Source organism: Heterodontus francisci, chromosome 27 (assembly GCF_036365525.1).
Source record: "Heterodontus francisci isolate sHetFra1 chromosome 27, sHetFra1.hap1, whole genome shotgun sequence".
Classification (NCBI taxonomy): domain Eukaryota; kingdom Metazoa; phylum Chordata; class Chondrichthyes; order Heterodontiformes; family Heterodontidae; genus Heterodontus; species Heterodontus francisci.
Window position 1 is genome coordinate 66,598,866 of NC_090397.1, and position 27,339 is coordinate 66,626,204.

Genomic DNA, 27,339 nt, shown 5'->3' on the forward strand with positions numbered 1-27,339 from the left:
GCAAATTTGAATATCATTAATGTTAATTTACATAAGGAGATGAAGGGCCTGCCACCAGGCGGTTGGTGGGGGGGGTGGGCCGCACCTAGGTCCCCCCGCCGCCGGTAATATGTGGCAGGCCCTTCTTGACGTCGCAGGTCGAAGCGGGCCACTCCCCGCAGAATTTTACCGGCCCCCACGCCGCGACCTGTGGCGTTGTTGGGCCAGTAAAATTTAGCCCGTTGTGTGTGGTCTATGATCGGCTAATCCAATCCCATCAGTTTTCCACTGGGCAGGTTAAAATTACCCCCAGTGTGGTTTAATCAAAAGTAACATTTAATGGCAGTTTCATGCAGGATACCTTTTCTGTTCATGGCTCTGCTTGTTTGGCATTTATATTTATTTAAAGGTTTACCAATTATTTGTCTCTTAAAGAGATACAAGGTTGCTTTTTGGGTCCTGATGAAATCCGGTGCAGAATGGGTAAGTTCTAGTACCAATGCAGGTCAAAGAGTATTGACACTATTTTCCTCGATTGGCTGATTACTCACTGCTCCCAGCACAGGTTTGTGGGGGTGGGGGTGAAAAATAAGACGATAGGCAAAAATTAAAGTAGCACAGCCATAAATTAGCTTGGTGGCCAAGTAAGGAGACAAAAATCCTAAAAGACATTTCAGCCCATTTTAGCCTTTGCCAAGCCTGGAGGGGAAGAAAGGACAAATAAACACCAAGCAAAGTACAATGAAAGGAAACCCAATGTTATAGGCATGTAATGGAGTCCAGGTACAAATCTGACCCGCTCTTTAATGGCTGACTGAGTAGGCATTATGTTGCATGAGGTGGGTGTGGGAAGTGTTGTCCTCTTTAGGATTCCAAGGTAACAGTATAGTATCCCTACAGGTAAGGGCTGAATTAAACTTCACAGTGCTTGGCAGTGCCATACCAACGATAGAGTTTGGCTGCACATCAAATTATAGAATTTACGGGGAGGCAGTGGTGTAGTGGTAATGTCAATGGACTAGTAATCCAGAAGCCCAGGCTAAAGCCTTGGGGACATGGGTTTGAATCCCACCACAGCAGATGGTGAAATTTGAATTCAATTAATTTTTTTAAAAATCTGGAATGGTGGCCATGACACCTTCGTCGATTGTTGTATAAACCTATCTGGTTCACTAATATCCTTAAGGGAAGGAAACCTACCATCTTTACCTGGGGCTGGATTTTACCTTAGGTGGACAGGAATTCACCACCGACGTAAAAGTTGGTGGTGAACCCGCTTCCGCCTAGCCCGGGGTTCCGTCCCGTATTTTACAGGTCCCCGGACTTTAATTGTCCTGAGGCAGGACTTCCACCTGCTTGAGGGAGGAGGTCCCGCCCCGCCTCAGTGAGCTGCCGGCCAATCAGTGGGCCAGCAGCTCTTAGTCCCAGCAGTGCCACCAGGAGCGGTGGGCCTGCAGCCCAGCTGATCAGATGGAACCAGGAGTCCAGGTAAGTTGGGCATGCCTCACTAGGGAGATCGGTCCTTCCCTGGTGAGGCTGGAGTGGTCATTTGGGGGGAGGGGGGACGTCTTGGGTCCCAGGGGTGGGTTGGGAGCCGGGGCAGCCCACAATCGGGCACCCTGTGCCCAACTGCCAGGCCCCCCCGCCCCCCCCACCCCGGCAGCGGAAAGGCTGGCAGCTTTCGCTGGGCGGCCTTCCACATCGCCAGCATTTCCGCTTGCCATGGGTAAAATACCCATGGAGGCGGGCAAGGGCCCTTAAGTGGCCACTTAAGGGCCTTGATTGTCCTCAGGCAGGTGGGCCGTTCCCCCCAACCACCCCCGCCCGACGCCGTAAAGTTGACTGGAGGTGGGAGCGGGGCGGGTAGGCCACCTGGAGCCTCCCACTCAATTTTATGCCACCCCACGCCACCAGCCGACTCATTGGGGCGGCGTAAAATTCAGCCCCTGGTCTGGCCTATATGTGACTACAGACCATAGCAATCTGGTTGACTCTTAAATGCCCTCTGAAATGGCCTAGCAAGCCACGCAGTTTCGCAAGGGCTATCTGGATGGGCAATAAATGCTGGCCTTGCCAGCGATGCCCACATCCCTTGAATGAATAAAAAATATATATATAAAACACAATTCTCTGTCTCTGTGGTGAATCAGAGGCTAACCACACACAGTTCCTTGCGTAAATCAAGGTATGTATACCCCTACCTGTATTTGTGGGTGGGTCAGTATTAGTGGAATTGCAACAACCTCCTGTAGTACAAGCTCATCCATCTGGCAACCCTTCATTGCTTCTCCTTTTCCTTCCCAAAATCAAATGGCAGATTCCTGCAAGGAAACCTGTTGTCCACATCTTGTGGAATTTTTTTAATGCTGCCATGTATGCTTATGTGAAACAAAAATGTTCAATACTTCCTTCAGAATGAATATTTTTCTTTTTCTATCCCTTTAAATGTTTCCACATTTTACTGCTGCCTAGCAACCCTTGACACCCATATAAATGAGCTTTATCATAAATAAATATTGATCCTGCATAGTAGCCAGGAAATAGCAGAAATGTATGTATGACATTTTCTGACCTTGAGCCTTGGTGAGACCACACCTGGAGTACTGCGTAGAGTTTGGGTCTCCTTGCCTAAGGAAGGACATACTTGCCTTAGAAGGAGTGCATTAAAAGTTCACTAGACAGATTCCTGGGAAGAGGGGATTACCCTATGAAGAGAGATTGAGTAGAATGGGCCTATATTCCCCAGAATTAGCTGATCTCGTTGAAACATAAAATTCTTAATGGGTTTGACAAGGTAAATGCCAAGAAGCCGTTTCCCCTGGCTGGAGAGTCTAGAACTAGGGGACAAAGTATCAGAATAAGGGGTCATGATGCGGAGAAATTTCTTCACTCAGAGGATTGTGAATGTCTGAAATTCTGTACCGAGAGCTTTCGATACTCAATCATTGAGTATATTCAAGACAGAGGTCGATAGATTTTTGGAGACTAAGCGAATCAAGGGATATGGGGATATTGTGGGAAGGTGGAGATGATGCAGAAGATCACCCATGATCTTATTGAATGGCAAAGCAGCCTCAAAGGGCCAAATGGCCTACTCCTGCTCCTATTTCTTATGTTTTTTCTTGAGTATTGTAATGAACCCTCTTTCAGGCAGAAACTTCCAGCACTGTTTATTTTACCTGGTGAAAGTGCAAATTATGAGGAGAGATCATAGCGCAGGTAAGTGGATCTGAGTCCACGAAAGGATCAGCCATGATCTTATTGAATGGCGGAGCAGGCTCGAGGGGCCGGACGGCCTACTCCTGCTCCTAGTTCTTATGATCTTATGGTCACTGATCTCACCCATTTTAATATTCCACTAAGTCCTCATGTGTTATGGTGCTTAATGGAACCTGAAAATCCCAACTATTCGCCCTGAAAAAGGTTTGCTATAAATGTTTATTATAATAGTCATCAAATAAAATGGTATATTTTGAAAAGATCAAAATTAAAAGTGCTTGAATTAGAATTATTTTACAAACACTTGAGAAAGGGAAACTTTCTACTTTAATATCTAGTTAAATTGCTATTAATCAAAACTGTTCGTTATTTCTGCTGTATTAATTGATAATACTGCACTTTGTTGCTTATTTCCTTGATGCTATAACTGACTGCATACAAATAAGATTAATGAAAATGCTGTATAGAGTACGGCACTATTACTTTAAATTTCTGCCCTCTTCTTCGGAAGTTAATAACTCCTAATGGTGCACAGTTCCACAGATACCACCAGCCTTCCAGTATCTTAATCATGTGGCCATTACATGTGAATCTAGATCATGAATGTTGGTGGACTATTTTACTTTGGGGGAAAGGAAAATGAAAGCTGAGTTTGACCCTGCTCTCACCTAAGGTACATTCACACGTGCACTTCCCTACAGGAATCCCCAGATCGTAATCAGAAGCAAGTGCCCTGGGTGGTTTCCACTCCCTTTCCCAATCTCAACAGCAACTGTAGAACCCCACCACTGCTCAGTTGAGATTAGTTATCTCAGCCCAGACAACAAATTCAAGCTGAGACTTCCCGTATCTGTATAGCTCAGCACTGCATTGCACTGCATTTTTACCCACTGAAGTTGTTAAATCTTTAATACTTTTATGAGCCAATTGGGGAGAAAACATTAGCTACAGGAGTGCACTTGTTTTTCTGTTAGAAATTTTAGATGATGAAATATTGCATTAAAATATAAATAAATATAAATACTTGGATATAAGAAAGTTCAGCCCAATACTTGCTTTCACTCATGATTTTCCATTGCAGTGTGATAACTAATCAATTGGTTGTTTTGTATCTACTGTAGGAAATTAGGCAAAACGAAGAGGATAAACTTGTTCTGGAAAGTAATCCCCTGGAATGGTCAGTGGCTGAAGTTGTCAGATTTATTAAGTCCACAGACTGTGCACCCCTTGCAAAAATATTTCAGGAACAGGTAAGAACAGTTATTTCAATAGTATTGGCCATATTAAAGAAGTTGTCTCATCTTCAAGATTCTCTTCCCAGCACAGAAAAATCAAATCTTTTGTGTTTGTGAGGGAATAAAATTGGGAATCAAGAAACAACCATGGCATTTTTGTTTGTAATGTCAGCCATTTCTGAGGGAGGGAAGATGTTGCTTTTTTTCCTATTTTTGTTGCACTTTGACCCCTGTTTTCAAGGTAACATATTTTGCAGGAATAATGTGATCTGTTCCTCTACCTGTCCCTAAAGGCAACCTGATGTGATATTTAAAGCACCATGCTAACTAAGTTCCTAAAAATGTTTTAAAGACAATGTATCTATTATTATTGAATATACCAAGCAGAGGATGTGGTTCAACTTATTGAGACTTACATTCTATAACATGTCTCATAACAGTAAAGGAGAAGGTACTTTTAGTGCAAACTGTTTGAAATGGCCATGTGGTCAATTTTGCATTGGAGTATTTTTCGTTTATAATCCATATGTGAAGCATCTTTGTTGAGATCAGAGCATCTCTGTTGTGAATTGAATGGTAAAATTAGCTAAAGGGATCCTTTGGAGTGTAAACCATTCCAGATGCTTGTGAGCAGCTTCTTCTGTAATGTAGAGAAGGTTATGACTGCGACAATATTTTATGAAAACCTTCACTTAACCTTATTCAAGATAGCATATAGATTACAGAAAAGTATCCACATGCTTTATTCATAACATTGGATACCGACCAGGTTGGGATAAAAATTCCACTGGCTGGAGTTTCTACTCGGATGCACTGGTTTTTTTTGAGAGAAACGCACCTGAAATCGGCGAAAACAGCACAAAAGATCACAGAATTTTAAGCGCCAATTACATTTACTGTAAATCACAAGAACTGCGATCTTTTGTGTAAGTTTTAAAAAATTGTGCTGTAAGCAAGTCCTGTCCACAAAACTGGCTACGCCCCCCAGATCAAATGGGAGGGTCTGCTAATTGTGCTTCTTTGCGGGTCTTCAAGGAGGCTGTAAAAATTAAGCAGGTTTTTTTCGACACAAGGACACTAATAGGCATGTTTTCAAAGTTTTTGAATATCTTTTTCTAATTTACTAAAAAGCTAACTACTGTAGCCCAATATAACTCTGTATAGTTCTGTATAGTTTTTTTGAAGTGATGTTCAGTTGTTTAAGATCAGGTTTCTCTCAGGTGGTGGGCTAGACAGTCTGATTAAATTGCTTAATTTTTGTGATAAACCCATTTTCAGCTGTATTAATCAAACTGCATCGTTACCAGTCTTAAATATATCAAGGAATATTTGTTAAAGCTAAAAAAAGTTTTTAAATTACATTTTAAAACGCTGTCCGAGTGTGCTAGCCCATGGCAGATTTTGTGATTGGCAATATGCAAATAAGTTTGACCTGAAACTTTGGGGAAAAAAAACACTCCTCAAAACTAAAGCAATTTTGGGCACGATTTGTGCCCGGGTTAGTGATTACACCCAAAGCGGAAACTCTGTCCCAACTTTAATGTGCGCGCTGCATATGGGGAGTGTATATCATGAAATCACCTACTGCCATTTTATGTTTCAAAGTTATGGTTGTGTAGTGCACAATTTTATGGCATGCTCTGAGTGTAGAATTTTTTAAATACCAGAATGTAAAATGTGTATTCACTGCACTGGAAATGCTGAAAAGACCATCGTTTAAATCACTACAGCCTGCTTTGCCAGGGCTCCAAGTTTACAGTACAAGTTATGCAATAATCTGCACACTCTCATTACACAGAGCAAAATGATTCATTCTAATAATGAAAAGAACATTTTTTCTCCTTGATAATTAAGATATTATAATCAGTGGATAATTATGTCTAATCATTATACATTCACTTAAGTGTTTATATAAACTTCTATGAATTAATTTTACCATGCAGAAATGTTTTTTGTAAATAATAAATGTTTTCTCACCAATTACACACCCTTCTCAGTCAATTTTCACATTTCTTACAGAAGCTGACACATTTCATAGGTGTAGCACCAGCTGCGTTATTAGAAACTTGCATTCATCAAGAAGTAGTCGCAAAAGGACTTAACATTTATATAAAAAATCTTGCTTGAACATGTAGTTTATTATAGAAGCATAAAAATGTAATTAGCAGTTTTTCAAATTGTTACTCTAATCCTTCTGTGTGGTTCTAAGGAAAGTGATTAACTTTTCAAATGGTTGTTATTTACGAATATGTCATTGTCATAGTTAAGGCAGAGACCATAGTTGTGTTTTCTGCCACGGTGAGATTTTGTTTTTCGACTTCTCCCACAAGAGTACAGTTTCCGTGTGTGTGGCTCTCGCCTGAATTGGGGAAACGAGCATATGTGTAGTTAAGCTTCATCAAGCATTTGCTAATTTAATTCATGAACATCAAGTAGAAAAGCAATCTCTTTGTCTATTTGGTAATCCCCTGTGCACACAATATGTTTTTAGATTCATTACAGTTTTCAATTGCTAATGTGGTCTCTTGAATTTTGTGCTTTAGGTATACAGTGGGATTCTGTTGGGGACATTTTTTGTTTGGCAGGCAAGAATTTACTACAAAATAATTTTTCTCTGGAGAAAAAATCATCAAAATGAACCATTTTGCTGTCCAGTCACTATGGAATAAGCAACCTGTTTCTTCAGTGGAGATTTGCTGTTCCATGTTTTTGTAGAGGTTTTTGATTAGTTTACTTACTTTTTGAAACCATTTAGTGTAAACTTTAATGAAAACTGGGTAAGTGTAGGACAAAATAATGAGTAATACATTTTTGTTAAAATTTGGATTGAATGAGAAGAGGGAAGTAAGAACAGGTGTGAATAGAGTGTATTGATGTAATTCAGTAACAGCTGCTATTTGGGGGAAACTCATTAGAGTGCAGTCAACAGCTACTGATGATGTTACATTCCACAGTTGTTTGGTGTGCCATGGTGTTATAGTGTGTAATGTACACTTTACTCTGATTTACTTTTAGATTTAATTAAGTAAAGTTTTCGGTAGAGGTTGGTATGATTTTTTTTCCTTGTTCTGTACTGTTATGTAGTGACATAGCTAGAATTACTTGCTTTACAAAAATAAACTGATAATATAATGGTCCAGAATTTACTGGAGTGGGACATCTCACAACATGGCCCGTTTATTGGATTTATTTCCTTATCCATCAGCTCACAAAATTTTTGCCGCACAAATTGCTGGATGTGTGAGCTGATAATGGAGCGACAAGGTTAACGGGGCATCAGGGACCTTGGTGAACAATGGGACCAACAGTCTAGCTCCTTAACCAATGCGATTTAAGGATAGAGAAAGAAACAGGAACAACAGAGAAGGAAATAAGGTGAATTAGACCCAAATTAGATGTAGAAGGAGAAATAAATAAAGGGAAAGAAAGATTGGATTAAGAAAGAAAAAATATAGTAAGGAAAAGTCATTCTTTTTAAATTTAATACTTAAAAACCTCTGTGACCACCTGCTAATTACATGGCCTGCACTTTATGTTTGAAGTTACCTCCCTTGAGCTGCAGGAACAGCGGGTTGAATTTTCCCGCTGGCTTTGGAACCCCAATGTTGGGACTAAATGGGGGTCCTGAGCTCACACTTGCCGGCAGCGAGACCAGCAGCACAATATTCCAGGAGGCAGCCTCCGAAATGGCACTCTCCATGCTCGCTGCCCTATTAAGGACAACGGGCAGGCTCCCAAGGCTGGAGGCCCAAACAGAGGGCCAGCAGCCCCACCTGAACAGGTGGGCACCACTGAGGTGGGCCGTGAGCTGCGATGGTGCCTCAGTCTGGAAGTGCATTCGGAGGTGTGGATGCAAAGAAAAAATTATCAGGGCTGAAGCCTTTAGGACCCTCAGAGCGGCAGGGAACCCCTCCCATGGAATAGGTTGGGCCCCGGGTGCGGACTTCCCTGCCCGCGGCCCCATCATTGCGGCTTGGAGCCTTCGACTTCAATGGCCCCCCAGTCTGCACCAGGAAGGCCGTCTCTATTGAGCAGGAACCTCCGCATGCAGCGGGGTGTCATTCCATTGGCGGCGAAATGCTGACAGGGCCACAAAATTGCCCATAATTGAGGCCTTAGCAATGTTAATTAGCTGCCTACCTTTGTTGAACAAGCAGCGATCCTATTCCCAGCTCACCGCTGGGAAAATTTCCCAGCAGCAGGAATGTGTCATGGCCTCCTTCCATTTTCCTGGCACACTGCCTCAAGCCCGCCACCACAGGGCTCGAAAAATTCAGCCCAGTATTTCAGTGCACGAGAGGTCAATCTATGGAACTAATTCCCTCATGAGGAGGTGGAAGTAGTTAGATTAATTCAAATTCAAATTAGATTTCTTTCCGACCACAACATTTTGGGATATAGGGCTGGATTTTATGTCGGGTGGATGGGGGCTGGCTACCGATGTAAAAGTCGGTGGCAATCCCGCTTCCACCTGGCCTGGGGATCTGACCCGCATTTTATGGGTCCCCGGGCTTTAATTGTTCCGAGGCAGAACTTCCACCCGTTTGAGGGAGGAAGTCCTGCCTCATTGAGCTGCCGGCCAAGTGTGTATCATGTTTGGGACAAAAAAGGTGATTTTGGACTTATGGTTCCCACAATTCTTCACCACTGGGGTTTTACTTGTGTCATTTCTGGGTCTGCTTTCAGCTAATTGATAGAGATTGATTGATGTGATTAGTCAATAACTTCATTATCATTGTATTATGCAACTATCACGACAGTAGAAGGTGAACTAGATGGACTTTGGCCTCTCTCTTCCAACAATTCCTATGTTTCTATGTTGCCCGCTTTAGCTCCTTCACACCTATCCCATCCCAAATTAAAATAGAATCAGACTACAGGTTACACTCCAAAGGTGTGCCAAGTGCGATGTTTTCAGGACAATGGTTCATTTGCCACAAATTCTTTTGTTTTTTATTTATTTTTATTTTTATTTAGAGATACAGCACTGAAACAGGCCCTTTGGCCCACCGAGTCTGTGCCGACCAACAACCCTACAGTAATCCCATATTCCCTCCCTACACTAGGGGCAATTTACAACAGCCAATTTACCTATCACCTGCAAGTCTTTGGATGTGGGAGGAAACCAGAGCACCCGGCGAAAACCCTCGCAGACACAGGGAGAACTTGCAAACTCCGCACAGGCAGTACCCAGAATCGAACCTGGGTCCCTGGAGCTGTGAGGCTGCAGTGCTAACCACTGCGCCACTGTGCCGCCCATATGTCTATGATCAGAATACAGTAGTTATGAAAATTAAGTTCATATAGCCTGGAAGATAATTTAACTCATTGAAAAATCTATTCTGAAATTTGGTCATTAGGTATAAAGTGGCTGTTTACACTTGCAGGGCACCAACATCATTAAAGCTACTTGTAAAATATTAGGCAGAGTTTGTTTGTGCTAGGCATGACTAACATCTGTCATTCTGGGCTGAATTTTACTAGCCCTCCGGCATTGGGGATCGTGACGCGGGGGCCTGGAAAATTCTTCCCCGTCACCGAGAAGGCCCCGCTACATTTTACCGGCGGCCTCAAGGCCTCAATGCGGCCCTCCTGCCACTCGGCGGCGGGGCCTTCATTTCAGTATGTTAATAAAGATTAATGAATGCAAATGAACTCATCTTGTCCCGGCGGCCATCCCACGCCGATACTCTGGCCACCAGCCAGAACTCCCGCGCTTGAGACATGATGCTTGTGGGCAGGGGGGAGGAGTGAAATTATCAGGGCTGTGAGGGGGGGGAAGGAGTGGGAAAAACACTTCGTATTGGTTGTGGGGATGGTGGGAAGGGATTGAAGGGCAAATGTTATGAGGTTGGGGGGGAAAGTTAATTTCCGTGATATAGGCCCAAAAAAAAACATTCTGGGGGTGGGGGGGTGGTGGGGGCGGCATGGTTGGGAAAGGGCCTCAAGTTTTTAATTATTTTTAAGAAAATGCACTTGATGTGCTTTAAAAATTACGCTGGCACCTGTGCTGTGGCGCCAGACGCCATTGCCGGGGACGGAGCAGCCACCCCCTCTACGTCATCGAGGGCGGCCGCTCCATTCCTCCACTTAAATGAGTCGCATGAGCAGTCCGCTGAGATCAGAGCACTCCACTTAGATTTGCAGCACGCTCAAAAAATTCAGCCCTCTACCATCATTTATGCACAAATAGCAAGAAAGTCCAGTTTTAATTATTGTCCTCAGATTTGTTGACCAAACCATTGCTGGCTCAAAATCAGTTGACCCAAAATCAGCAACTGAATAAATGGGCTAGAGTATTCCTACTCTTATCCACCAAGTCTAACCTTATGGAACATAAAGTGGGTGTTATCTACTTCACATACGTGAGGGCTCGATGCAGAAATCAACAAGCGCATGGGAATGGCATCCGCTGCTATGTCCAGACTGGCCAAGAGGGTGTGGGAAAATGGCACACTGACACGGAACACAAAAGTCCGAGTGTATCAAGCCTGTGTCCTCAGTACCTTGCTCGATGGCAGCAAGGCCTGGACAATGTATGTCAACCAAGAGCGACGTCTCAATTCATTCCATCTTCGCTGCCTCCAGAGAATCCTTGGCATCAGGTGGCAGGACCGTATCTCCAACGCAGAAGTCCTCGAAGCGGCCAACATCCCCAGCATATACACCCTATTGAGCCAGCAGCGCTTGAGATGGCTTGGCCATGTGAGCTGCATGGAAGATGGCAGGATCCCCAAGGACACACTGTACAGTGAGCTGGTCACTGGTATCAGACCCACCGGCCGTCCATGTCTCCGCTTTAAAGACGTCTGCAAATGCGACATGAAGTCCTGTGACATTGATCACAAGTCGTGGGAGTCAGTTGCCAGTGATCGCCAGAGTTGGCAGGCAACCATAAAGGCGGGGCTAAAGAGTGGCGAGTCGAAGAGACTTAGCTGTTGGCAGGAAAACAGACAGAAGCGCAAGGGGAGAGCCAACTGTGTAACAGCCCCGACAACCAATTTTATCTGCAGCACCTGTGAAAGAGTCTGTCACTTTAGAATTGGCCTTTCTAGCCACTCCAGGCGCTGCTTCACAAACCACTGACCACCTCTATGCGCTTACTGTCTCTCAAGACAAGGAGGCCGAAGAAGAAGTGAAATGTGACTTGTGCCTGAATACACCTTTGCCACTCTCCTCAGAGATTGTGAAAATTATGCCCAGCTTACTGAAGGCAAATACACTAATTAGAAGCTTAATAACTGAGGCTAGAGCCTGATGGTTCCCCAGCAAACCACATTCTGCAGGGAAAATAGATGCAAAAGAGAATGGCAGACAGTTTATAAATTAGCCTTATGGTTTTATTTGAACACAGTAGACAACTGTATTATTTAACAAGCCAGATAAAAATAAATTAATAGGTCTAATGGTCATTAAAAGGAGACGTTAACAATACTTGTGGGGGTGGCACAGAGCTATATTCATTCTATCATGGATCAGGTCAGTATTAAAACGCTTCACTTCTGCTGTAACAAAATCCTTGATTTTGGCTCTCATCAATTGAATGCTGTCCATATAAGTCATTAGGGTTATCAATAAGTCTCCATCTAACAGTTTTCCTATACTTAGCATTGATTTGTGACCAGTGACACAAAACAAATGGAACCCAGTAAAGCTTGCTCATAATTTACAGTTATGAATATCTAAAGAGGAATATACAGTCTTTGGCACTCATTACTTCATGAAGGGGCATATTTTCTGCTTTTGGTGAAAAGAGTTACGCTGGAATTTTACGCCCCCCCCCCCCCCCCCGCCAAAGAGCAGGAAGATGGCGGGGGGGTGGGGGACATAAAATGGAGCAGGAGGCACGGGGGGGCCCTTCCCGACCCCTCCCGCCTCTGCCGTTACTTTACGGAGGGCGGCGGCGTTGAAAACCAGCCCGCCCGCCCCAGGCCAACCAATACCCTTAAGTGGCCACTTAACAGCCTCCGCCCGCTGCCATGTGGATTTTACCCTTGGCAAGTGGGCGGCCCAGGCCCGAGAATTGTTGCATGATAAAAGCAGGTGGCTCTCTGACAGCCTGGTTGGGGGGGGTGCCCTCATGATGGGGCACCCTGTGCTACCCCAACCACCCCCAACATCCAACATGCCTCCGTCCTCCCAATCGACCACCCTTGCCATGCCAGGGCCCAACTGATCACCCCCGGCGAGGCAACGAACACTTACCTTCCTTCTCAGCTCCCAGGCATCTCTATTCATGCTGGGCTGCAGTCCCAGCTGTGGCCAGTGCTTAAGGTGGCGCTGCTGGGACTAAGAGCTGCCAGCCCGCTGACAGCTCCATTAGGCAGGACTTCCTGCCCCAAACAGGTGTAAGTCCCACTCCAGAATAGTTAAAGGCTGTGGAACCGCAAAATACGGGTCAGATCCCCAGACCAGGTGGAAGCGGGTTCGCCACCAACTTTTCAGTCAGTGGACGGGTCCCATCCGCCGAAGGAAAAATCCCGGCCTTAATCTCCCAATGTTTGTGAAAAAAAATTAGTGGCAACATTTTAAAATGGCACCTCACCTGAGTGTGTTTTTCCCAGACACAACAGAAGAGTACTACACACCGCAGCAAATTCATCTATGCCCTCAAAGATTTCAAGCACCAGCACAGAGACTTGCACTATGAGGCATTTAACTAGTAATGCAGAGGAGGAATCACTGAGCACTTCTGTGGAAGGTTGAGAAAGCCCATAGTATCTAGGCAGAGGCCCAGCGTACTGAGACTCTCTTCAGTTGCAAAAGGATTAAGATGTCATCGACAGTGCTATCAAGCAGCACTTGCTTAGCAATAACCTACTCATTGACGCTCAGTTTTGGTTCCGCCAGGGCCACTTAGCTCCTGACCTCAAAACAGCCTTGGTTCAAACATGGACAAAAAAGCTGAACTCCAGAGGTGAGGTGAGAGTGACTGCCCTTAACATCAAGGCAGCATTTGACTGAGTATGGCATCAAGGAGCCCTGGCAAAACTGAGGTCAATGCGCATGAGGGGGAAAACTCTCTGCAGGTTGGAGTCACACCTAGCAGAAAGAAAGATGGTTGTGGTTCTTGGAGGTCAATCATCTCAGTCCCAGGACATCACTGCAGGAGTTCCTCAGGGTAGTGTCCTAGGCCCAACCATCTTCAGCAGCTTCATCAATGACCTTTCCTCCATCATAAGGTCAGAAGTGGGACTGTTTGCTGATGATTGCATCATGTTCAGCACCATTAGTGACTCCTCAGATACTGAAGCAGCCCGTGTCCAGATCTGAACCAAGACCTGAACAACATCCAGGCTTGGGCTGATAATTGGCAAATAACATTCGCACCTCACAATGACCATCTCAAACAAAAGAGAATCTAACCATCTTCCCTTCATGTTCAATGGCATTACCATCCCTGAATTCCCCCACTATCAACATCCTGGGGGTTACTATAGACCAGAAACTGAACTGGAGCAGCCCAATAAATACTGTGGCTCCTCGAGCAGGTCAGAGGCTGGGAATTCTGCGGCAAGTAACTCGCCTTCTGTTTCCATAATGCCTGTCCACCGTTTACAAGGCGCAAGTCAGGAGTGTGATGGAATACTCTCCAGTTGCCTGGATGGGTGCAGCTTCAACAACAGTCAAGAAGCTCGACACCATTCGGGACAAAGCAGCCCACCTGATTGGCACCCCATCCATCACCTTCAACATTCACTCCCTTCACCACTGACAAGAAGTGGCAGCAGTGTGTACCATCTACAAGATGCATTGCAGCAACTCACCAAGTCTCCTTCGACAGCACCTTCCAAACTGACCTCTACCACCTAGAAGGACAAGGGCAGCAGATGCATGGGAACACCATCACCTGCAAGTTCCCCTCCAAGCCACACACAATCCTGACCTGGAACGATATCACTGTTCCTTCACTGTCGCTGGGTCAAAATCCTGGAACACCCTCCCTAACAGCACTGTTGGTGTAGCAAACCCCAAGGACTGCAGCGGTTCAAGAAGGCAGCTTATCACCACCTTCTCAAGGGAAATTAGGGATGGGCAATAAATGCTGGTCTTGCCAGCAACGTTCACATCCCATAAACGAATAAAAAAAATGTCACAGGTGGCAGACTGATCACAAAAGTAAAAGCTCATGGGATCCAAGGGAAAGTGGAAAATTGGATCCGAAATTGGCTCAGTGACAGGAATCAAAGGGTTGTGGTCCACAGGTATTTTTGTGACTGGAAGGTTGTTTCCTACAGGGTTCTGCAGGAATCAGTACTAGGTTTCTGGCATTTTATGGTAAATATTAATGAGTTAAACTTAAATGTAGGGGGCATGATTAAGAAGTTTGCTGAAGATCCAAAAATTGTCCGTGTGATTGATAGTGAGGAAGAAAGCTTAAACTGTAGGAAGTTATCAATGGACTGACAGGTGGACAGAAAAGTGGCAAATGGAATTCAATCTAGAGAAGTGTGAGGTATAATGCGTTTGGAGAGGGGAAGAAAAGGCAAGGGAATACACAATAAATGGTAGGACACTGAGGTGTAGCAGAACTGTGGGACCTTGGAGTGTATGTCCATAGATCAGAGAAGGTAGCATGACAGGTAGATAAGGTGGTTATGAAGGCATACAGGATACCTCCCATACAGGATACCTTCCTTACAGTTCTAGTCACCGCATTACAGGAAGGATGTGATCACACTACAGAGGGTACAGAGAAGATTTATGAGGATGTTGCCAGGGCTGGAGAATTTTGGCTATGAGAAAATATTGGATAGGCTGGAGTTGTTTTCTTTGGAACAGAGGAAGCTGAGGGGAAATTTAATTGAGGTATACAAAATTATGAGGGGCCAAGATAGAGCAAAAAGGAAAGACCTGTTTCCCTTAGCAGAGAGGTCAATAACCGGGGACTTAGATCTAAGGTAATTGGTAAAAGGATTAGATGGCAGTTAAGGAGTCATTTTTTCAATGAGGATTTTTTTATTCTTTGGTATGTGAGCGTCACTGGCAAGGCCAGCATTTGTTGCCCATCTCGAATTGCCCTTGAGAAGGTGGTGGTGAGCTGCCTTCTTGAACCACTGCAGTCCATCTTGTGTGAATACACCCACAGTGTTGTTCGGGTGTGAGTTGCAACAGTGAAGGAACGGTGATATAGTTCCAAGTCATGGTGTGTGACTTGGAGGGGAACTTGCAGGTGGTGGTGTTCCCATGCGTCTGCTCTCCTTGTCCTTCTAGGTGAAAGAGGTCGCGAGTTTGGAAGAAGCTATTGAAGGAGGTATGGTGAGTTGCTGCAGTGCATCTTGTAGATGGTACACACTGCTGCCACTATGCATCGGTGGTGGAGGGAGTGAATGTTTAAGGTGTGGATGGGGTGCCGATCTCGCGGGATGCTTTGTTCAGGATGGTGTCGAGCTTCCTGCACTTATTGGAGTTATTGGAGCTGTACTCATCCAGGCAAGTGGAGAGTATTCCATCACACTCTTGACTTGTGCCTTGTAGATGGCGGATTGGTTTTGGGGAGGCTAGGTTACTTGCTGCAGAATTCCCAGCTTCTGACCTGCTCTTGTTGCCAAAGTATTTATGTAGCTGCACCAGTTCAGTTTCAATGGTCAATGTTAATCCCCAGGATGTTGATAATGGGGGATGCAGCGATGACAATGCCATTGAATGTCAAGGGGAGATAGTTAGATTCTCTCATATTGGAGATCGTCATTGCCTGGCACTTGTGTAGGACGAGGATGTTGGGGGTCTGAAACTCACTGTCTGAATGGGTGGTAGAGGCAGAAACCATTATTGCATTTAAAAAGTGCTTGGATATGCACTTGAAATGATGTAACCTGCTTAAGGACCAAGAGCTAGGAAATGGGACTAGGCTGGATAGCTGGCTCAAACTCGATGGGCAGAATGGCCTCCTTCTGAGCGATAAATTTCCATCATTCTATGACGCTGATACTTACAAATGTTTTGTCATTACAAGCTGCATCAGTGACCAAATAGTTATTTATTTATCTTCCAATAGAAAGCGACACCATTTCTTGGTAGGTCATTAACAAGGTTTTAATAGGCCTTGGCAATCCAACATTGTGAGGGTTTCTACTGTTAATGGCAGCACACATGTTTTCTTTTAACATTGGCAGCAAGCTGAATAGTAGTCATAAAGCAGCAATTGCTCCCCCCTACTCTCATGCTAACAGTTGTGTTTTTGGTCTGCTCCAGTGTTCCAGTGAACATCAACGCAAGCTCGAGGAGCAGCACCTGATCTTTCGATTAGACTCTCTACAGCCTTGCAGACTGAACATTGAGTTCAATAACTTCAGAGCATGACTGACCTTTTCTTCATATTTTATTTTTTAACCATGTGCCTGCTTTTCATGTAGTCAGAGCTGCTCATTATTCCTGTATTAACAGTCTCTCTGGACTCATGCTTTGTCTTTGTCCCAGGACAGCTTTGTTATTTAATCACCCTCTGCCCTATCAAACACCTTCCCCTTTGTTCTCTCCCCCACTCCCCACCCCTCGCCCTTCACTTGCTTAAATCCTAATTCTTTTCTCAACTTTGCTAGTTCTGATGAAAGGTCACAGACCTGAAACGTTAACTTTGCTTCTCTCTCCACAGATGCTGCCTGACCTGCTGGGTATTTCCAGCATTTTTTGTTTTTGTTTTAGATTTCCAGCATCTGCAGTAGTTTGCTTTTATTTTAGCAATTGCTGTTACCGCATATAAATCTTTGGTGTATTTACTTGATTTCAAAGTTGATAATTTTTAACTAACTCTTAATCTGAAACATCTTTATAATATATTAATGTGTGAGTCAGTGAAACCTACTGCCAGAAAGGCTGTGCATCAATAACTTCCCTTCTGTTCTCATTATAGTAAACAAAAACCTAGAGAGATCAAAACTTGCTTCAGCCCATCTCTCTTTCTGGCAAAGAAGTGACGTTAAGAGGTCTCCTTATTTATTTAATAGCACATCATGTTCTTTTTTTCAAGTATGAATCACAATGCAGTGTTCACAGAACTAATGTAAACTTACTTTCAAAAATGTAAAAGTGAGCCAAAATAAATATAGATTGTGATTCCTTGGCTTCAATCACATGTGCATTACTGCCAGATGAATCAGGTAAGTTAATGTAGTTCCTTGCTGTGACATACATTTAGGGTTATTATTACTACAAAATCACATTGACCTATATAAAAGCAATTGAATATGGATTACTGCACCTTTTTTTGGCACTTGCCTTCATGTTGTCCCATATACAACTCAGAACGGAAGTACAATATATTATTTTTCAGACAGTTTAAACATCCTGTTTAAGTTGCAAAGGATATTTCACGGTAAGTTAGAGCAGTTAGCCAATATTTCCATGTGTAAACAAAATGAATTGAGAATTAACTTCAGAGTATTTGCAGTATGTGCGAAAGGCTTAGTTGGTAAATTGTATTGCTGTTTTTCAGTTTCACTATCCCGAATTCAGTGAATTATTGGAGCATTTATTTACTTTTTATCTGTCCCACAGGACATTGATGGCCAGGCACTACTACTCCTGACGCTGCCAACAGTCCAAGAATGCATGGAGCTTAAACTCGGCCCTGCTATCAAATTATGTCATCACATTGAGAGAGTGAAAATTGCTTTCTATGCACAGTTTGCTAACTGAGTTAATTTGACATGATTCCTTTTAACCTACTTTGCCCAGAATTGCTGTAAAATGAACACTGGACCAATGTGTTCAAATGTAACACAATGGACAGATATTCATCTGATAACTTGCCAGCCAGAAAAATGCTGTGAAGTAGACTTCGTGAGCAATGTTTTTATTTGCTGCTCACGTTAAGTAATTTGATCAAAATGAAGTGATACATTAGATAACTGTAAAAGGGCCTCTTTTACAAGAAGATGGATACTACCACATGTTTGAATGGAATCAGTCACCAATCGGCACATAATGAAGACACAATCAGATGTGAACCACTTCAGAGATTTGTATAGAAATAAGAAGGTATCCCTTGAATGTGGATTTCAAAGTGATAACAGCAGCTATATTATCGAAGAGTCATCATTTGCTAGGCTTTCGAAACGTGCTGAGTCTTCAAGCTTTTTAACATCCTATTATCTTATTTAGAATGGTAGCATGTACACAAATTGGTATCAATAGAGAAGGGACAAGCCTGATCCTGGAGGCACTGGATATGCTTCTGACAACAGTCCATCAATCTGCTGTGCTCTCCAGTTGAACAATATTTCTGTACAATACTCCTGTTCATTTTATTTGCTTGTGTTATATATTTTGCCGATTGATAATGAATGTTATCAAGTTGAGTGTGCTGTTTAGTTTGGAATTGGGACCAGAAAGCATGAAGGAGCAGCTTTGCTGCCCTATATTGTGCAGATTTCTTTAAACCTGTGGTCAATCACAGCCAAACAATTAATCCAGTTCAAGCTCACTGAAGTTTGAAAAGATCGGGACTATCTGTAATTAGTTAGAACAGGTTATTATAACCCAGAGGTGTGTGAAATTCCTCTACAGTAATGCTTTGAATGATTAATGTCTAAGATGAAGTGGTTTCTGACACTGGTACAATATACATTATCTTATAAAGGAAAAATGAAAAGTTGTATATGGCTTTACATGTAAGAAAGAAAAATATATAAGTTTTGGAGAGGACAATATAATCTACCATCCTAAATTCCAAGTGTTAAAACTCAAGTATTGATAACTTTAAGTGATGTACTGTTATTGCACTAGAGTCTGTGGGTATTGAGTTATTTTCAAACTAAACATGCTACAGTTTTACTTATACTTTCAGACCTATTTCACAAGATTACTTTCACCTTCTGGACCCAAGAGACAAGTTCTGTTATGTTGTAGACATTAAGATGATTTGAATCAGTTGATTGAATACTTGCACCATATTGGAGGAAAAACTGCATGTTCTAGATTCCTTTCAGTGATTTTTTTTAAACTTCTCTGTTCGAGAGAAATCCCCCTCCTCCCCACATCCCCCCGGCTAATAGTGGCTCATTCCTGGGAACTTAAACCAGTCTTGTGAAAAACATTGTGCTATTGTTGGAGAAACCAATTTCTCATTTGCATGCAGCATTAAATGCTATTGAGTCAACAAAAACAATAAAACACCAAGATCAGTTGAAAGACACCTGATAATTTCACAGACATCTTTTTATGGACTAGGAATCCTAGTTTGAAAACCTATGCTATACAGAATATCTAGATTCTGAGTATCCAGATTTTTATAATTTTGTCTGCACAGTTAAAAGTAAAAAGTGTTTGCATTTATTTAGCTCCTTATAACTTTATCAAAATATATCTATGCTTCACACAGTGAATTACTGTTTGGAGTGCAGTGACTTCTAAAATGTTTGAAACATTTTTACTGTGTAAACAAATTCATAATTTATAATTATAATTCAATTGTGATATACTTTGTGCATCAAATGTTTGGAGACATGAACTTTCTCTTCAAATAATGCACCCAATTGTTTTCCACGTCCTCCTCTTTTATGCAGAAAAGTTTATTTTAAAAAAATCATTTCCTGGAACAATGACAGCTATAGAGTATACCACACTTTTGCTGTCCCATAAGGACTTAATTATAAATAGTCTAGGCTTCAGATTTCTCTACTATGGGCCATTTAATGTTGAGGATAACTGTGGTGGTTACTGTCACTTGGCAACCCTTGTATTGTGAGCATCAGAGATTGTTGAAGGGCTCAGGTTTGCTGCTTAACTCTTTCTGGTCAAAGACTTTTGTTGTCAGAAGGGTTAAATAGGAATCAAAGTTACTAGATATTTCTGATAATCTGCTAATCCAATCCTTGGTGTGTGCCGTTCACATTTTACACACACAATATTTGCATGCATTCAAGGAATGCGGTTGGTGTTTCTGCCTAGAATCAATAAGGTAAGCTTACTAGTTAATTTTTAAAGTCAGCAACTACAAGGTTGATCTGAAGGTATTAAATGACATACTGTAGAGAGGTAGCCCCATGTTCCAGTAAACCACATGCGGACTTACCATAAATCGTAGAAATTTAATGCGACCTAAGCTTTCCTTTCCATGATGTGAAAACAAATCTTTGGGTACAAAGTCCGATAGCACGACAAAGTCAGGAGGAAGAGAACACCAAATCAAAACTAAAAACATTACACTCTGTTTCATGGTACTAGATCATTATTTCCAGTGTAAACCCATATTGCACATGCATCTTCTGTGTGAATTCTTTGGAAGCAAACGTTCGAAAATCTGTTATTAAATTTCCTATTTGCTGTAATGCAGGACATCCAAATGTAAGTATGTTGATGAAATCATTGGATGGGGGGAGAGAAAAACCAACAACTTAGTCATTTGTTATCTTCCTGACTCCTAATATTTTAATATCTTTTTTGTGCTGTATAAGTGACAAATATACTTTTTAATTTTAAAAAATCATGTAATAAAAGTATCATGCAGTGATTTAAAATGAGATCAAGGGATGAATTTTATGTTGCCACCGCTGATTATGGCGGCGGCTGTAAGAGATGGCGGCCTGCACGCGCTGGTTTTACTCTATGGAGCTGCCGCAATACTGTACGCGGCCGCTCATTTACATGGCCGTGGTGGTTCCCCCCGCACCCCCCCCAACCCGATGACGTGGAGGAGGCAGGCGAGCCGTCCCTGGCAATGGTGTCCATGCCACTGTGCAGGTGCCGCGCCATTTTTAAAGAGCTTCTAGCCCTTACATTTAATTTAAATGTTTAAAGGGGAAGTTTAATAAAACTGATTCAAAAAAATTACATACATGTTTCCAGCCCCTCTCCCACCCACCCCCCATTAATAATACACTCATTCCTTGCCCTCTGCCCCCCAAAAAATTATTTACCTTGTGTACCTGACCTTCCCCCCCAAAGTTCACAAAATTTAAACTTTACCCCTTCCCACCATCCCCTCCACCAATCAGAATAGTCTGAACCCACTCCCCCCACACCCACTCCTGCACTGAGAAACATATCTCCTCCCCCCCCCCTCTCCACAGGTGTTGCGTCTCGTTTCCCCAGACGGGGATCCGAAGGCGCGGCAGTGCCGGCTGCTGGGATGAAGATCGCGGCGGCACATCAGGAGGCGACGGGAACATCATTAACTCAGGTAAGTCAATGATTTTGAATATTTAAATTGCGGTCCCGACGCAGAGCGATGGGGGAGCCGCCACATGTTCTCGCTGCCACTGGCAACATTGGGATGGGCCCTGCCAGCGTGGAGTTCCGTGGTGGGGGGGGGGGGGCGCCTGAAGATTGCCCCGGATGAGGCCCGCCATGGATCCCAACGTCAAGGCCTCTATAAAATCCAGCCCCAATTCTTCATGTGCAATCCGGTCTCACATATAAAAAAAAAATTGTCATACATTATGTTAAACTGGTTTTTCATAAACCCATTTTGTAACTAACAAATTTCAATATCCTACACTAAATAAAAAACTGGTATGCTCAAGTATTCTGTAAACCATTCAGACTTGGATGTGGCCTTGAGTGCAGGTGATACATATAGTGATTGAATTGTCAACATACAAAAGAATACTTATAAAACCAAGAATGCTTGAAAGGTATAAAGGCTGTGAACATGGTTTCAGAGTTAGTTTTGTAAAAAAAAAATTACAAGGCAAAAAATGGCAAAAAGGCCTTTATTTAAAATATTGAGCTTGATTATTAACATTGAAACAGACTTTAGTAATGATCTCCATACCTACCAAGTAGCTTTTTCAATGTTTGGGAGATTTGATTTTAAAATTTACATTTTCTTTCAGAAGAATTCACATAGAAAATATATTGGTTAGAAACAAGTAAACAAGTTGTATGGAAGAGAGTTAATAGCATATTATAAAGGAGTCAGAATCTAGGGCATATACATCACAGTAATATGGAAGTATTCTTCACTGTATAATGTACCATTTTACTCTTAAACAAGGACTCCATTAAATACTTTACAAACGTACCATTTTATAGCTGCAAGACTCTTTGTTGACTAATGGTAGAACCATATCTATAGGGGCTGCTATTTGCCTACAGAAGTGCCTCAGCAAACCCTGTGCCTGCGTCACATTGGCATTGATCAGATTGGTCTATGGATATGATGTTGCATTGCATTTCCAAGGAATTTTTGTGAAATGGGCCGCATTCACTGTCTTAAACACAAACATGATTTAAAAACTTGGCAAAATCTCTATTTGTATTTACAAAAAACACAGCATACTTAGTAAAACTGAGTATTGTTAGTATTAATTGGAGCAAGGTTAAAAATCAAATGATTGTGTTCCATACTAATATAATAATGTGTAATGTTTGACTTTCCTCTGTTGCCATTAAATTCAGTAACATCATTCTGCCACAATGTTTTTATATCAGAATAGGCAAGTACACTAAACTAGTATATTAAATAATGTCAGCAAATGAAGTAGCTGGATTTTCATGAGGTTAATGACAACACCACTATGCAAGAAATATTCAGGAAAAATAAATCCATTGTAAACATTTGGGAGAATGATGAAATTCAACTTCAGCAAGGACGCAAAATGAGCAGCCGCGGATCAGCAGTTTTCTATTGACTCGAATGGAAAGAATAATTGGGCAGGTGTATAATGGGTGTCCAATCCACTGCTGCCCACTTTATGTGCTACCAAAGTTGAATTTTACCCCCTTGGTATCATTAAAGGTTTTGATGTACCAGTTGCTGCAGAGCAGTTATTGCTTTTTGTTTTACCTTACTTCTGTATGGACTTACAGTTTGTATATGTGGTAAGAAAATTGCACATTCCATTTTAATGTGTATATGGTGTTCTATTGTTGTATTTTTTAAACAGAGCACATATATCAAAAGTGTTTTCCCAGATCAGTAGAATAATGTGCAGATGATACTGAGGTAATGTTTGGAACTGTGCATTGTAATGGCTATCTTGCATGTTATACTTAATAGAACTGTAATAAATATTGCTATTGCTGTTTAATTTCTGAAGGACAATGTCCTGCTGTGTTAGCCTACTCAGTCTTTATACATTTTGTATATATTTTGAAAAATTAACTCTGTGCTATCTACATGTTACAGCCTTTGTCAGATATTAAGCATATGTTTTGTGAAGCTCTTTTTAGCTTATTAAAATAGTTCTTCTGCCAGAATCTAATGTTTGTACAACCAAGAAAAAAAGTGACCTATTTTGATTATATTACATTTAGGTGATTATAATTTCAGTAAAAATTTTTCAAAAGCTTGTCAAAGGATTGTGATATCTCATAGAAAATGTTACATAATTTTCAGTACTGATTCATTGTAGATCAGTACGGTGGATACTATCTTTTTAAAATAAAACACCAAAGAATTGCAGCAGTTGCTCTTTGGGCCCACTTTCTATTTTATGAATGGGCTCATTTGCATTTTCTAAGACATCATTTATTAGTAATGTGTCTGTTCAGCTGGTTGGAATTTAAGATTATTTGTCAGTGAGAATTAGTAGTGATTCTGATCTCTTTTGAACTGAACAGGCCAACAGTAGCAAGGACACAAGAAAGTCTAGCTATTCACAAGTAAGCACAAGCACTGGTTATTTTTTGTGCTATAATGATTGCAAAAGTGAAAAAAAATCAGTGCATTGAGTAAAAGGTAAGAAATGTGCTGCCATTATTAAATTGAATTGTAGGTCATAACTGAAACCGTGCAATGCGTTGTTCTGGCGGTGGTGGGTTGGTTTCCTGAAACCTTGCCAATTGTTAGTGTATACTATAAAACATACAGCACATGTATAAAGGAACTGTTTTAAGATAAAGATGAAAAGTTCATGTTTAAATTGTCTTGCCACTTTTTAAACTTATATCAAATTAATGAATTTTATCTGATCATTTGTGCATTTAGTGCTGTGTGCTCATCCCAGGATCTTCAAATTATCAACCACTTTAGGTTCTTCCAGTATGTACAGAGCTCCTTCCACCACCACCCCCCCCCCCCCCCCCCCCCCCCCCCCCCACTTTCAATGCATGTATGTAGTTTATTAGAATGCATTTGTTGTTGACAGTTTTCTGCTAAACTATTTTGGATAGAATACAAGCTATGGGATCAGCGTGTAGCCGCTGTACTTTTTGATACCTCAGAAATTGACCAGAATGTACCATTGGCTTGCAATCAAATGTTACTATAAGTAGTACAATGTCCTTTATGACGAAAAATGGTTTCAGTTTGAACAAACCTATTGGATCATTTCTGAGTTGTTGTCATTCTGAGAATGCGACTGAACGTGATACTGTGCAACAATGGGAAGGGGTGTTTGATACGATGTTTTATGGTTCACCTTCAAGCATTGTAATTCAAAAAATATTTTGTAACTGAAAGAAAGAAATCTGAGGGAGAAAATAATTAGTGAAAAGCTCATGATACTTGTAAAAGTTCCTTGCAGTATGGAAATACTCTTCTGTTGTTGTTTGAGACAGAAGCCTAAGTTTTCTGACCAGTATTGTAATTATTAACATCAACATTGAAACAAGTCAGAGTAGAAAATCAAGGCTAATGTGTACTGAATTTGAATACATTGCTTCCTTGGACTCAGAGCAGATATTCTGCGCATTGAGTTAATTCCTTTAATTTGCAAATTAATTTGAATTTTTCCTGTTTTTTTTCTCTTCTATGTTTCCTGATTGTTTTCTGTCTGTGCGATGAGGTTACTGGCCCAATAATCTTGAAGAGCGTATTATGTATATACGTTTTCATGTAAATAAATAAAACCTTTATTCAGAGTTATATTTTGTTTTTTTTTTAACATCACCCTTTTTATGTTGCAAGACATCTTAATAAAAATTATAAAATACAAATGAGATCTTGTGTTAAGTTTTCATTTTTTTTCTACAAACTATCACTAAAATTAGTATTTCATAACTAAAACTCAAATATGTACTCTTACCAGTAATTATTTTGAAAAATGTAAATTATGATTGATACCTGATAATAATTAAACTCCCAGTCTTAATTTGAGGACTACATCCAAAACTAAATGGACAGACCAGGAATTGAATCAGACTAAATATATCACATCACTTATAATTCTTTCCACCCAAAGTCAAGCTCACTGGCCTATAGTTTGGAGTCCATTTTCTTTCCGTACTTAAATAACAGGTTCACATGGAGTTGCTCTCCAACAATGGACATCAATGAGCTATTGAACATTGACATTGGTGTACAAATGAGCCATTTCCCCGTGCAGTCGGGCCAGCAGCATTTTGTTCTCCAGCACAATCTTAAGTGCATTGATCTTCCTAAAATAATTTCTGTAGTTACTGCTAATGAAGCAATTTTCACAACAAACCTGTCCTCATACTAAGATTGTGACATTGTCTTCAGAAGTGATAATGCAAGGTATCTATTTAGCTCATCAGCCATATTTTATTCCTGCATACTCTGACATAGAATAAAAACTTGCATTTATATCACAGCTTTCACATCCTCAAGATGTCTCAATACCTTTCACAGCTAGTGGATTGCTTATGAAGTGTAATCATTGTTATGTGGACAGCTCCTTAAAGGAACCAGTGCAGTCCTTAATTGGTGTCTGACTCCAGGCATGACTGAAAAATAGCCAAGCCATCACCATTGCAACATCTTTCCAGCAAAAATGACTTTAATTATCCATAATCTGATTTTTATACTGCTCCTTGTTTTCTTGGTAACTGAATGTTTTGGAGATGATGAAATAGATTTTTTAAGTTAACTTTTCTACAAATACCTCATCAATTGAGATCTGACAATGCAATGATCAATAGAGCTAGCTGCACAACTGCAGATATTGGGGGTGATTTTCAACTGTTAGCTGCCAGCTCCTCACCTGAAAAAGCCAGTAGTTGAAAATGATGGTGGGGAGGGAGGGGGGAAGAACTCTTCTCTCCCCCACCCCTGCCAATTGATGCCCAAAGTCCACCTGATGCAACATTTACACTGACTTGTAACTTGGTGAGCAGCACACCTCCCTGCAACAGCCAGATTGTTGCTTAACTATCTAGATCAGGATCCTACCAGCACACCAATTGTAATTTTCAGACACAACGAAGAAGAGAGTAGCCCATGCATGCTCTACCTGTTTGTGGCAGGTGTTGAATGTCAGCCTGCTTCCGGCCCATGTAACAGCCCCCCTACCTTGTGATCAGCTGCTCCTGTCTCCAGCCCCAGCTTCTGGCTGACAGTTTGGAAACTGGACAATTTCCTACCTTCCCCCACAGTGAGTTGCACCCATTTGGTGCCCACAACTCACCAGTGACATTTAAATAAGGTCCAAACCCAATGTGAGCTTCAGGCAGGCAATGCAGCCACTCCACGGACTTCATGCTGATTCAAGCAGAAATCTGTTTCCCCGTCCCCACCACCCCCATGACATCTCCAAATTGCCCACAGGCAGTTAATGAACAATTAATCTATTTCATGTGATATAGCACTGATCTGCTATTCTGGCGCTAAAACTTGGTGATGTGCAAATCATAAAAGTACAGCCTGCCCGCAAAGGATAATTGTCGGTGCTAATTCTGACACTTTTTTTCGTTTCCTCCCCTTTCCCCTTCCATTTTTCTGTAGTTGATTCGCATTGGGTCAGTTTTGCGGGATCCTGCCATGTCACTAAGGATGTCCTCAGTGTTCAGACAATCTCCTGTGCTCGCCACAGGTATGACTGGAAAAAAACATTAGACACAAACATAAATTTAAGCTCATCCAAAACTTGGCTTTCCATGTCAAAACTCACACTGTCTCGTTCTCCCATCACCCCTGTACTTGCTGATCTACACTGGCTCCAGATTGAGACATGCCTCGATTTTAAAATCCTCATCCTTGTCTTCAAATCCCTCTATGGGCTCACCTCTCCCTATCTCTGTAATCTCTTCCAGTCCTACTACCCTCCGAAATAGCTGTGCT

The 27,339-nt window shown here is 41.9% G+C and overlaps 1 protein-coding gene across 7 annotated transcripts in view; it reads left to right on the plus strand.

The window, feature by feature from the left end:
• Positions 1–25,183, plus strand: part of sfmbt2 (Scm like with four mbt domains 2) — a 225,592-nt gene extending 200,409 nt beyond the window's left edge. For all 7 annotated transcript variants that reach the window (XM_068059522.1, XM_068059517.1, XM_068059520.1 and 4 more), the window contains 2 exons: positions 4,320–4,448; positions 17,931–25,183. In XM_068059522.1, coding sequence (XP_067915623.1) covers positions 4,320–4,448; positions 17,931–18,071 — 270 coding nt within the window. In that variant the 3' untranslated portion in view covers positions 18,072–25,183. The remainder of the gene's footprint in view (positions 1–4,319; positions 4,449–17,930) is intronic.
• Positions 25,184–27,339: the final 2,156 nt, after the last annotated feature.